This window comes from Oncorhynchus mykiss, chromosome 22, assembly GCF_057628025.1.
Source record: "Oncorhynchus mykiss isolate SJ-2025 chromosome 22, ASM5762802v1, whole genome shotgun sequence".
Taxonomy (NCBI): domain Eukaryota; kingdom Metazoa; phylum Chordata; class Actinopteri; order Salmoniformes; family Salmonidae; genus Oncorhynchus; species Oncorhynchus mykiss.
In genome coordinates this window covers 12,022,637-12,036,630 of record NC_143043.1, presented here as the reverse complement: position 1 = coordinate 12,036,630, position 13,994 = coordinate 12,022,637, and the positions used below count along the sequence as shown (strand labels likewise).

The 13,994-nt window shown below is 43.9% G+C and overlaps 1 protein-coding gene across 6 annotated transcripts in view; it reads right to left on the bottom strand.

Annotated features, from left to right (window-relative positions):
• The window catches only part of kdm6a (lysine demethylase 6A), a 92,913-nt gene that overhangs the window by 30,499 nt on the left and 48,420 nt on the right, over positions 1-13,994 (bottom strand). For all 6 annotated transcript variants that reach the window (XM_036958693.2, XM_036958694.2, XM_036958695.2 and 3 more), the window contains 2 exons: positions 10,012-10,066; positions 9,202-9,236 (listed from right to left, as the gene is read on the bottom strand). In XM_036958693.2, coding sequence (XP_036814588.2) covers positions 9,202-9,236; positions 10,012-10,066 — 90 coding nt within the window. The remainder of the gene's footprint in view (positions 1-9,201; positions 9,237-10,011; positions 10,067-13,994) is intronic.

The window sequence follows — 13,994 nt, the reverse complement described above, 5'->3', positions numbered from 1 at the left end:
AATATTTAGACTTAGGGATGCCACCCGTTATATAAAATACGGAACAGTTCCATATATCACTGAAATAATAAATGTTTTGTTTTCGAAATTATAGTTTCCGGATTCGGCCATATTAATCACCAAAGGCTCGTATTTCTGTGTGTTATTATGTCATAACTAAGTCTATGATTTGATAGAGCAGTCTGACTGAGCGATGGTAGGCAGCAGCAGGCTCGTAAGCATTCATTCAAACAGCACTTTCGTGCGTTTTACCAGCAACTCTTCGCAAGCACAGCGCTGTTTATGACTTCAAGCCTATTAGCCTAATGGCTGGTGTAACCGATGTGAAATGGCTAGCTAGTTACCTGGGTGTGCGCTAATAGCGTTTCAAACGTCACTCGCTCTGAGACTTGGAGTAGTTATTCCCCTTGCTCTGCAAGGGCCGCGGCTTTTGTGGAGCGATGGGTAACGCTGCTTCGAGTGTGGCTGTTGTCGATGTGTTCCTGGTTAGAGCCCAGGTAGGGGCGAGGAGAGGGACGGAAGCTATACTGTTACACTGGCAATACTATAGTGCCTATAAGAACATCCAATAGTCAAAGGTATATGAGATACAAATGGTATAGAGATAAATAGTCCTATAAATACTATATTAACTACAACCTAAAACCTCTTACCTTGGAATATTGAAGTCTCATGTTAAAAGGAACCACCAACTTTCATATGTTCTCATGTTCTGAGCAAGGAAGTTAAACGTTAGCTTTTTTACATGGCACATATTGCACTTTTACTTCTCCAACACTTTGTTTTTGCATTATTTAAACCAAATTGAACATGTTTCATTATTTATTTGAGGCTAAATTGATTTTTATTGATGTATTATATTAAGTTAAAATAAGTGTTCATTCAGTATTGTTGTAATTGTCATTATTACAAATAAATAAATAAATAAATAAATAAATAAATAAATAGTCTGATTAATCGGTATCGGCTTTTTTGGTCCTCCAATAATCGGTATCGGCGTTGAAAAATCATAAAATCGGTCAACCTCTAAGACACACTGAAATAATTTCACCAAGTTTTATACTGAAGTGTCCCTAGTGCAGGTTTAAATGAACACAACCATAACAAGAAATGTGTTGAGTGGTTGAAAAACGAGTTTTAATGACTCCAACCTAAGTGTATGTACTGAAGTGTCCCTAGTGCAGGTTTAAATGAACACAACCATAACAAGAAATTTGTTGAGTGGTTGAAAAACGAGTTTTAATGACTCCAACCTAAGTGTATGTAAACGTCCGACTTCAACTGTAGGTAGACGATGTAATGACGCCACGAAAAATACAGCGCTACACAGAACAAAAGCAGAAAAATACTAAGCACACACTTCCAACAACTAAACCAGTTCAAGTCGAGCAGTCATTTGAAAGAGTAAGAACATTTCAGCAAGACAACTAAAAGGCCCATTAACCTTTTCATGTGTAGGTTCCAAACCTCGAACGCATTTTGATTTTCTAAGAACAGTTTGAATTGAGGTGTGTTCCGCCTCCTCATTGATTCACATAAAAGTTGTCCTTTCTACATTTGCGGACAATACATTTTTTAGACATTTCTGACCCGGACAAAATTCCCCAAGCACTTTCCAATTGTTTGTGCAGATCAAGTCTGCAGACATTTGCGCATCTCTCATCAGAACAGGATCTGCACACGTGTTCACATTTTCCGTTTGTTGCCCGCATCACAGTCACTGTGGTTTTCATTACCAATAACTTTGGAAATGTGTGTTTCTATCAAAATAAGTGCCTTTTTACGTTATAATAGTTTCTGGATGTCGTGTTATGCCGTTTCTACCACAGCTCACTATGTATGGAGCATAATATATTTGTGTATATTCCTTATGACCGCGGACACGCGAGGTAACGTTACTCATTTCATAACCTTTATGGTGTTGTTATATTAAATCGTGCTTATGTAGCTAGCTACATTCTTCTATTAGCTCTGGAAAACAATGCTAATTGCATCAGAGAAGTATTAGCTTGTGTTGTATTTTGAAGCTACCCTGGACTTATGACTCCCAAGTGGCGCAGCGGTCTAAGGCACAGCATCTCAGTGCTAGAGGTGTCACTACAGACACCCTGGTTCAAATCCAGGCTGTGTTTCTATGAAAGTAAGTGCATTATTATGTTAATAGTTTCTGTATGTGATTTGTATGTGAACTGTATGTCCAATTACAAAATATACCTTGTTCAGTAATCATCTCACATGTTAGTTGGCGGTGAATTACGTGACCATTGAGGGCAGCATCGATCAGATGGAAAAATATCTTCTTATACCACTTGGACGTTTTCCGAGTGCATTCCACAAAGCTGTTTATCATGTCCGCCTTATCCACATTTTGAGGTTATAGTCAAGCACACAGTCTGGTTTGATTTTTCTCTCTCCCATCAGGTGGTCCACCTTCCCTGTGGCCGACATGATTGCTGTATAGACAGTGGAGGACAAAGACGTCTCGTTTGTCATGCCACTTTACTGCCAGCTGTTGACCGTTCTCCTGGAACTCCACCTCCCCTCTCTGCATCTTCCTGCATCCAAATGCCGGCATCCTTTCCTGTTCGACCTGACTGTGCCACAGGCCCCTGTGCTGTTGGAGAGCAGATGCTGGAAGAGTGTGGGACTGCTGTAACAATTGTCCACATACAAAGTGTGTCCCTTGCTGAGATGAGGAGCCAGCATGGTCATCACCACGGACCCGGACACCCCAGGCCCCTCATAATGTTGGATGACAGTGGTGGACCCTGTGTAAACTATAATGTCCTGGACAAATCCTGTCTTCATGTCTATATTGACAGAACGCCAGCCGACCCTTCCATAACATCAGGGACTCATCAATGTATAGGTCCTTGTATGGCACAAAGACTCGACCAAATGATGATGTCAGGCTGGTAAGAACATTTCTTATTTTGTATAAATGGGGTCATTTAGGATGACAGGAGCATTGTTGACGAAATACAGGCTTCACAGCAGAACTAGGAAGCGGTCTTGGGGAAAGAGGGTGGCAAAGTATTCTCCAGTATTCTCTTAGGGAGTTCTACTTTACTATCCCCATGAGAAGGATGGTCACCAGGAAGGTATACATTTTACTAATTGTGCTTGTCAGCCATTTAGCGAGTTTCCCACACACGCCTGGCTACCTCTTCTCTTGTAGCTCCAAGGCATAGCGATTGGTCTCCTCAACTATCTCTCCGACCAGCTCCACTGTCAGAAACAACTTGAAGCGCTCTGCCTCAGATGAAAATGGCAAGGGGCGTTGCACTCCAGACTGGGACTCATCAAAGCAAACAGCAGGGCCAGGAGGGGTGAAATGGCTGGCAGCCTTCCAGCTACCACAGAACTCCTGTACTTCATCCACTGTCGGTCTGCCTCCACCACCACCAGCATCTTCAAAGGGACCTGGGACTTCATCGTGGACAAGGAGTCCTCAGATTCACGGTTCTCAATGGCTACAAGGTTGGGAGGCAGCTCCTCACTGTCAGAATCTGATTCCTGACTTTCATACTCAGACTCATTGTCATTAAAAAAAACCTCCAGAATTTCCGCATCTGTGAGTTGTCTCCTTTTGAAAAGACATTGCTGATGCTGCAGCTTATCTCACTAGCCTCATACATACAGTGGGGCAAAAAAGTATTTAGTCAGCCACCAATTGTGCAAGTTCTCCCACTTAAAAAAGACGAGAGAGGCCTGTAATTTTCATCATAGGTACACTTCAACTATGACAGACAAAATGAGGGGGAAAAAAATCCAGCAAATCACAAAGGACTTTTTATGAATTTATTTGCAAATTTTGGTGGAAAATAAGTATTTGGTCACCTACAAACAAGCAAGATTTCTGGCTCTCACACACCTGTAACTTCTTCTTTAAGAGGCTCCCCTGTCTTCCAATCGTTACCTGTATTAATGGCACCTGTTTGAACTTGTTATCAGTATAAAAGACACCTGTCCACAACCTCAAACAGTCACAGTCCAGACTCCTATGGCCAAGACCAAAGAGCTGTCAAAGGACACCAGAAACAAAATTGTAGACCTGCACCAGGCTGGGAAGACTGAATCTGCAATAGGTAAGCAGCTTGGTTTGAAGAAATCAACTGTGGGAGCAATTATTAGCAAATGGAAGACATACAAGACCACTGATAATCTCCCTCGATCTGGGGCTCCACGCAAGACCTCACCCCGTGGGGTCAAAATAATCACAAGAACGGTGAGCAAAAATAGCAGAACCACACGGGGGGACCTAGTGAATGACCTGCAGAGAGCAGGTAACAAAGCCTACCATCAGTAACACACTACGCCGCCAGGGACTCAAATCCTGCAGTGCCAGACGTGTCCCCCTGCTTAAGCCAGTACATGTCCAGGCCCGCCTGAAGTTTGCTAGAGAGCAATTAGATGATCCAGAAGAAGATTGGGAGAATGTCATATGGTCAGATGAAACCAAAATATAACTTTTTGGTAAAAACTCAACTCGTCGTGTTTGGAGGACAAAGAATGCTAAGTTGCATCCAAAGAACACCATACCTACTGTGAAGCATGGGGGTGGAAACATGCTTTGGGGCTGTTTTTCTGCAAAGGGACCAGGACGACTGATCCGTGTAAAGGAAGGAATGAATGGGGCCATGCATCGTGAGATTTTGAGTGAAAACCTCCTATCAGTAAGGGCATTGAAGATGAAACGTGGCTGGGTCTTTCAACATGACAATGATCCCAAACACACCGCCCGGGCAACGAAGGAGTGGCTTTGTAAGAAGCATTTCAAGGTCCTGGAGTGGCCTAGCCAGTCTCCAGACCTCAACCCCATAGAAAATCTTTGGAAGGAGTTGAAAGTCCGTGTTGCCCAGCAACAGCCCCAAAACATCACTGCTCTAGAGGAGATCTGCATGGAGGAATGGGCCAAAATACCAGCAACAGTGTGTGAAAACCTTGTGAAGACTTACAGAAAACATTTGACCTCTGTCATTGCCAACAAAGGGTATATAACAAAGTATTGAGATAAACTTTTGTTATTGACCAAATACTTATTTTCCAACATAATTTGCAAATAAATTCATTAAAAATCCTACAATGTGATTTTCTGGATTTTTTTTCTCATTTTGTCTGTCATTGTTGAAGTGTACCTATGATGAAAATTACAGGCCTCTCTCATCTTTTTAAGTGGGAGAACTTGCACAATTGGTGGCTGACTAAATACTTTTTTGCCCCACTGTATACAAAAACACTGAATGGCTCAGAGTGGAAGTGAGAGGTTAAGTAATTGACTGCTGGCACATGTCACTTGTATCAATAAATTACTATCAGAAAATGTTTTGTGTGGTAATTATTTATACACTTACATGTTTTAAAGTTCTATTGACAAATCATGCATTCCGATTTTTGGCATAGATTATAATGGGCACATGTATTTTTTTGTTGTTGAAGTTTGTACTGATTATGATGAGCTACAAAGCATTCTTGGTTTCACGTAATCGTCTGTGGGACCAAAGATGTTATAACAAAATGAGGTGAGTAAAGATTCACTCATTTTTTGAGAACTTCCGGAAATGAATGGTGGGATGTGAACGATGGTAGACGACACACCCAACATTCATACTATAAACAGACCAAACTCATCTTGTCTTCTCTTATTATATTTGGTTACCGTGAGAGAGAAAAAAACATGGCAGCACGCAGAAACTACCCATCGTAGGATTACTTTCGACTTCCAGAGAGTGTTTTACTCAATTAAAACGGTCCGTTCTAAATAAGCGTTCTAATCACACTGGTTTGATCGTACGCTACAGGGACCACTGTAGAATGATCACACCCGTGTGATGGTACGTGAGAAAAGGTTAACACCAAGAATGATAGGGAACGGTTGACAATCAACCGTTCCCTATCATGGATGATGTTGATTTTCGCCAGCTGGTCGAGCACCTTGAGCCCCGGCACACACTACCAAGTAGGCGCTATTTTTCAGATGTTGCCCTACCAAAACGCACATCTATGAGCTACTTGCTATGGGCGTCACTGCTATTAGCTTCACGGCTGACATTTGGACCAGCAATGTCAGCCCCGTGAGCATGCAGAGTCTGACAGTGGGTCGACAAGGATTTTGTACTGAGGAAAGCCGTATTGCAACTTGAAAACACAAACACACTCCTGGCGCCATTCGAACAACCGCGTCTGCAGCAGACGTGATACCCTCTGTCATGGCATTGATACGCCTGCTCAACAAAACTGCAAACACAGACTGTGGGGTTAAAACTTAGAAAAGTACTCAAGGCTGTGAACAAGCGATTCGGTGGCATTCTCTCTGAGCCTCTTTACTGTGTCGCCACCATGCTCAATGCCAGGTACAAGGACTGCTACTTCGATGCAGACCAGAAACAGGGTTTATGTGAAATGTTGCAGACACAGCTGGACAAGATGTGCACCGAGGAAGAGAGACCACAGATAGACAGAGCGGAAACTTCACTGCTTGACATGTATGATGAAATCCTGGTTGAGAATGAACAATGAAACAGCACAGTAGACGTCGGCCGATTTGTTTCATTTTCGAAATGATAGTTTCCAGATTTGACCATATTAAGGACCAAAGGCTCCTATTTCTGTGTTTTTTTATCATTAATTCTATGATTTGATAGAGCAGTCTGACTAAGCGGTGGTAGGCAGCAGCAGGCTTGTAAGCATTCATTCAAACAGCACTTTACTGCGTTTGCCAGCAGCTCTTAGCAATGCTTGAAGCACAGCGCTGTTTACGACGTCAAGCCTATCAACTCCCGAGATTAGGCTGGCAATACTAAAGTGCCTATAAGAACATCCAATAGTCAAAGGTATATGAAATACAAATGGTATAGAGAGAACGAGTCAATGCGTCATAATTCCTATAATAACTACAACCTAAAACTTCTTACCTGGGAAAATTGAAGACTCGTGTTAAAAAGAACCCCCAGCTTTCTTATGTTCTGAGCAAGGAACTTAAACATTAGCTTTTTTACATGGCACACATTGCACTTTTACTTCCTCTCCAACACTGTGTTTTTGCATTATTTAAACCAAATTGAACATGTTTCATTATTTATTTGAGACTAAATTGATTTTATTAAGTTAAAATAAGTGTTCATTGTTCTTTCAGTATTGTTGTAATTGTCATTATTAAAATTATATATATTAATCGTAATTGGCTTTTTTTGGTCCTCCAATCGGTATCGACACGGACAAATCATAAATCGGTTGACCTCTACAGCACAGCAAGTAAGTGAAATAAATAGGTTTGCCAACAAAATTACTTTTTGGTCCGTGTGTGTGTGAACTATTTAACTGTACTAGAATGCTTAAAAGGCGCAAAAATGTAAAATATCGGTATCGTTTTTTTGGGCAAGGAAAATATTGGGCATTGGTATCGGCCAAAAATGTAATATCGGTGCATCCCTAATATACAGTGCGAAAGTATTCGGCCCCCTTGAACTTTGCGACCTTTTGCCACATTTCAGGCTTCAAACATAAAGATATAAAACTGTATTTTTTTGTGAAGAATCAACAACAAGTGGGACACAATCATGAAGTGGAACGACATTTATTGGATATTTCAAACTTTTTTAACAAATCAAAAACTGAAAAATTGGGCGTGCAAAATTATTCAGCCCCTTCACTTTCAGTGCAGCAAACTCTCTCCAGAAGTTCAGTGAGGATCTCTGAATAATCCAATGTTGACCTAAATGACTAATGATGATAAATACAATCCACCTGTGTGTAATCAAGTCTCCGTATAAATGCACCTGCACTGTGATAGTCTCAGAGGTCCGTTAAAAGCGCAGAGAGCATCATGAAGAACAAGGAACACACCAGGCAGGTCCGAGATACTGTTGTGAAGAAGTTTAAAGCCGGATTTGGATACAAAAAGATTTCCCAAGCTTTAAACATCCCAAGGAGCACTGTGCAAGCGATAATATTGAAATGGAAGGAGTATCAGACCACTGCAAATCTACCAAGACCTGGCCGTCCCTCTAAACTTTCAGCTCATACAAGGAGAAGACTGATCAGAGATGCAGCCAAGAGGCCCATGATCACTCTGGATGAACTGCAGAGATCTACAGCTGAGGCGGGAGACTCTGTCCATAGGACAACAATCAGTCGTATATTGCACAAATCTGGCCTTTATGGAAGAGTGGCAAGAAGAAAGCCATTTCTTAAAGATATCCATAAAAAGTGTTGTTTAAAGTTTGCCACAAGCCACCTGGGAGACACACCAAACATGTGGAAGAAGGTGCTCTGGTCAGATGAAACCAAAATGGAACTTTTTGGCAACAATGCAAAACGTTATGTTTGGCATAAAAGCAACACAGCTGAACACACCATCCCCACTGTCAAACATGGTGGTGGCAGCATCATGGTTTGGGCCTGATTTTCTTCAGCAGGGACAGGGAAGATGGTTAAAATTGATGGGAAGATGGATGGAGCCAAATACAGGACCATTCTGGAAGAAAACCTGATGGAGTCTGCAAAAGACCTGAGACTGGGACGGAGATTTGTCTTCCAACAAGACAATGATCCAAAACATAAAGCAAAATCTACAATGGAATGGTTCAAAAATAAACATATCCAGGTGTTAGAATGGCCAAGTCAAAGTCCAGACCTGAATCCAATCGAGAATCTCTGGAAAGAACTGAAAACTGCTGTTCACAAATGCTCTCCATCCAACCTCACTGAGCTCGAGCTGTTTTGCAAGGAGGAATGGGAAAAAATGTCAGTCTCTCGATGCGCAAAACTGATAGAGACATACCCCAAGCGACTTACAGCTGTAATCGCAGCAAAAGGTGGCGCTACAAAGTATTAACTTAAGGGGGCTGAATAATTTTGCATGCCCAATTTTTCAGTTTTTGATTTGTTAAAAAAGTTTGAAATATCCAATAAATGTCGTTCCACTTCATGATTGTGTCCCACTTGTTGTTGATCCTTCACAAAAAAATACAGTTTTATATCTTTATGTTTGAAGCCTGAAATGTGGCAAAAGGTCGCACTGTAAATATATAGAGATTTATATTTACTAAGGAGAAAGAAGCTCTTCATTTCATGGGGCATACTCAACCGACCCAACACCAATATGTAGCACCCACTTGAGGTAAAAACCTGGCTGCTACAGCAGTGGAGCCTTTACTACCAGCACTAGAGAAGAGGAGGGAATAAGGATGGATTTCTTACCTGAATCTCATACAAATGAGCGATGTGGAACTGAACTGTGAATAGAAAAAGAGAGAGCTAGAGATATAAACTGATACACAGGACAGGAGAATAATCACTTACATAGGGTGCTCTCTCACATTTCCCCTAGTGATGCAACCAAAACAGAAGCTACAGCAACAACTGGTAGAAATTCATGATTGAAGAAAAACATGTTTTTACAGAGAGCTATAGCAAATAAATCCATGTACTGTTTCTGTATCCCTGTGGAGAAAAGATGGGTGCAGACCAAAGTAGTCTGCATGGTGTGTGGTTACAGATGGGAGAGGGGGAGGTTAGGTCCCCTGTGTGTGTGTGTGTGTGTGGATGAAACTGCTCACATGTAAGTGTGTGTCAGAGTCTCAGCTCTGCCGAGGTACTTTATGCCCGATCCCCCCTAATGCTGTCTCCTAGGCAACCCAGTCTTAGGCAGGCGTTCGGAGTGTGTGTGTGTGTGTGTGTGTGTGTGCGCGCGTGTCTCCTTGACAACCCCCGGCTCAGGCAAACGGGCTGTGGGGAAATGGCATGACAACTGGGAGGAAATAATCAAATTATAAAAATATCCAGCCGGCATTTTGTGGCCTTTCCTTTATGTGGTAAATACTGAGAAATGGTCAACTTGACAATGTCATATTTAATAATCCAGCAACACATCAGCTCGCCTACCTAACTCAAGATGCTGGGAGAGAACAGGAGAGAGAGGTAATGAATTGGGGTTTCAGTGATGGTACCAAACAGGAGAGGAATGCTGTTTGTGCATGCAGAGAGAAATGGGGGTGTAATGTTACTTACTTTCAGCTTTGGACAAAGTGCAGGGGTTGGAGTCAATCAAAGCCAGTTGAAAATGCTGCAGAGAGAGAGAGAGAGAGAGAGAAAAACAGAGAGAGAGAGTGACAGAGAGAGAGAGAGACAGAAAAACAGAGAGAGAGAGTGAGAGAGAGAGAGAGTGACAGAGAGAGAGAGAGAGACAGAAAAACAGAGAGAGAGAGTGACAGAGAGAGAGAGAGAGAGAGAGAGAGAGAGAGAGAGAGAGAGAGAGAGAGAGGGAGAGAGAGAGAGAGAGACATGGTTGGAGGGTTTCCATGCAACTTTGTTCCAATATGACAAAGGTTCAGCATTTTACACGAAGGATACACACGTCTGGTTCCTCTAGGCTGACAAACGTCTGCTTAAAAAGTATAACGTGAAACTGATCCAATGGATGGTCTAACGGGTCAACAGACAGAGTGCGTACACAAAGACAGGGTTGCCAATGGCAGTGGTTCTCAAACCTCTCCATGGGGACCCCCAGACATTTCACAATTTTGTTGAAGCCCTGAACTAATCAGTTTCACCTAGTCAAGGGCTTGATGATTAGTTGTGCTATAAAAAAAATCAGGTGTGCTATAGCTGTGGAATAGTTCAAATACATAGAACGGCTGAGGGTCCCACGAGGAGAGGTTTGAGAACCCCTGGCCTATGGGACTAGCCTCCAGGATCCTGCTGCAACGTCTCCTCAACTCTCTGTGGATGATATCATTTTCCCAACTCCCCCTAGTCTAGCGTTTGTAAATCTGAATGAGACTGGATAGGTGTAATCAATATTGCGATAGCCTCACCTAACCTTCCAGAGGGCTCCTCGACATATACTTTTTACCTATTCAGTCTCTTCAGATGTGCACCCACCAGGTGAAGGGGAGGCTAGTCACTCAGACAGACACACCAGCAGCAGACATAGCAGAGCAGCAGCCTTTCACTGCAGCAGAAAGCAGCCCTTTAAAACACACACCACACATACCTCAACGACCCCATTACACTGCAGCAACATGACAGAGAGGGGGAGAGAAACAGGGAAGGGGAAAGGGATAACAGAGGCGACCTGCAGAATGTCCTCATCCTCCTCAAATCCTTCATCTCACCACATCATATGTCCATTCATCTTATCCAAGCGGACATTCCTTCTGTTCATCCTTGGAAGGATAGACTTAATCCTCCCTCTACCCACACTAGTAACTCTCTGTCTGTCACAGATGACAGGACTCAGGAGCAGCCTGGACACTAATGCTCACGCTTGGCGGATGGGAGTTTAGCCTGGATGCTACTGCAAATGTTAACTTGTGGCTAACCGTTAACCCCACCCAGGGTTCACAGAGAGATTAACCCAGAACACAGAGCCAGGTGGTAGGTCAGGGCCACCAAGCTTTCCAGTAGGGAAGCCAAGTCTACACTCATTGCTTTGGGACAGGATGGAGATCTGAATCACTTTGATCCTCATCCTCATCCACACCTCAGCAACAAACGGCCCAATCCCAACTAATAATCCCTGCTAGTCAGCCAAGCAGAAAGCCATCTGCAGCAGACAGTCTAGTCAACCAGTCAGTCAGTCCAGCCAGCTGGTTAAGAGCAGTAGCTCCCCCTCCTGTACCTGGGGCAGGCAGCAGGCCCCAGTCTCAACATGTAGTCTCTATTGGTTTCAGTTGCTTGTTCTGGTGGCTGCAGCTCTAAGAGCAATTTGCTAACCCTGATGTCCTTGCCGTGTCTGAATCCTGGCTCAGGAAGGCCACCAAAAATTATGAGATTTCCATACCCAACTATAACATTTTCCGTCAAGATAGAACTGCCAAAGGGGGAGGAGTTGCAGTCTACTGCAGAGATAGCCTGCAAAGTAATGTCATACTTTCCAGGTCCATACCCAAACAGTTCTAACTACTAATTTTAAAAATTACTCTCTCTTCTCTCACTGTTGCCGCCTGCTACCGACCCCCCTCAGCTCTTCTGTGAGCAGGCCTTTCTAATCGACCTGGCCCGGGTATCCTGGAAGGATATTGACCTCATCCCGTCAGTTGAGGATGCCTGGTCAATCTTTAAAAGTAACTTCCTCACCATTTTAGATGAGCATGCTCTGTTCAAAAAATGCAGAACTAAGAACAGATATAGCCCTTGGTACACTCCAGACCTGACTGCCCTCGACCAGCACAAAAACATCCTGTGGCGGACTGCAATAGCATCGAATAGTCCCTGCGATATGCAACTGTTCAGGGAAGTCAGGAACCAATACACGCAGTCAGTCAGGAAAGCAAAGGCCAGCTTCTTCAGGCAGAAATTTGTATCCTGTAGCTCTAACTACAAAAAGTTCTGGGACACTGTAAGGTCCATGGAGAACAAGAGCACCTCCTCCCAGCTGCCCACTGCACTGAGGCTAGGTAACACGGTCACCACCGATAAATCCATGATTATCGAAAACTTCAACAAGCATTTCTCAACGGCTGGCCATGCCTTCCTCCTGGCTACTCCAACCTCGGCCAACAGCTCCGCCCCCCCCACAGCTACTCGCCCAAGCCTCTCCAGGTTCTCCTTTACCCAAATCCAGATAGCAGATGTTCTGAAAGAGCTGCAAAACCTGGACCCGTACAAATCAGCTGGGCCTGACAATCTGGACCCTCTATTTCTGAAACTATCCGCCGCCATTGTCGCAACCCCTATTACCAGCCTGTTACCCCTCTCTTTCATATCGTCTGAGATCCCCAAGGATTGGAAAGCTGCCGCAGTCATCCCTCTTCAAAGGGGGAGACACCCTGGACCCAAACTGTTACAGACCTATATCCATCCTACCCTGCCTATCTAAGGTCTTCGAAAGCCAAGTCAACAAACAGGTCACTGACCATCTCGAATCCCACCGTACCTTCTCCGCTGTGCAATCTGGTTTCCGAGCCGGTCACGGGAGCACCTCAGCCACGCTCAAGGTACTAAACGATATCATAACCGCCATCTATAAAAGACAGTACTGTGCAGCCGTCTTCATCGACCTTGCCAAGGCTTTCGACTCTGTCAATCACCATATTCTTATCGGCAGACTCAGTAGCCTCGGTTTTTCTGATGACTGCCTTGCCTGGTTCACCAACTACTTTGCAGACAGAGTTCAGTGTGTCAAATCGGAGGGCATGCTGTCCGGTCCTCTGGCAGTCTATGGGGGTGCCACAGGGTTCAATTCTCGGGCAGACTATTTTCTCTGTATATATCAATGATGTTGCTCTTGCTGCGGGCGATTCCCTGATCCACCTCTACGCAGACGACACCATTCTGTATGCTTCCGGCCCGTCCTTGGACACTGTACTATCTAACCTCCAAACGAGCTTCAATGCCATACAACACACCTTCCGTGGCCTCAAACTGCTCTTAAATGCTAGTAAAACCAAATGCATGCTTTTCAACCATTCGCTGCCTGCACCCGCACGCCCGACTAGCATCTGGATGGTTCCGACCTAGAATATGTGGACATCTATAAGTACCTAGGTGTCTAGCTAGACTGTAAACTCTCCTTCCAGACTCATATCAAACATCTCCAATCTAAAATCAAATCTAGAGTCGGCTTTCTATTCCGCAACAAAGCCTCCTTCACTCACGCCGCCAAACTTACCCTAGTAAAACTGACTATCCTACCGATCCTCGACTTCGGCGATGTCATCTACAAAATAGCTTCCAATACTCTACTCAGCAAACTGGATGCAGTTTATCACAGTGCCATCCGTTTTGTTACTAAAGCACCTTATACCACCCACCACTGTGACCTGTATGCTCTAGTCGGATGGCCCTCGCTACATATTCGTCGCCAGACCCACTGGCTCCAGGTCATCTACAAGTCCATGCTAGGTAAAGCTCCGCCTTATCTCAGTTCACTGGTCACGATGGCAACACCCACCCGTAGCACGCGTTCCAGCAGGTGTATCTCACTGATCATCCCTAAAGCCAACACCTCATTTGGCCGCCTTTCGTTCCAGTTCTCTGCTGCCTGTGAC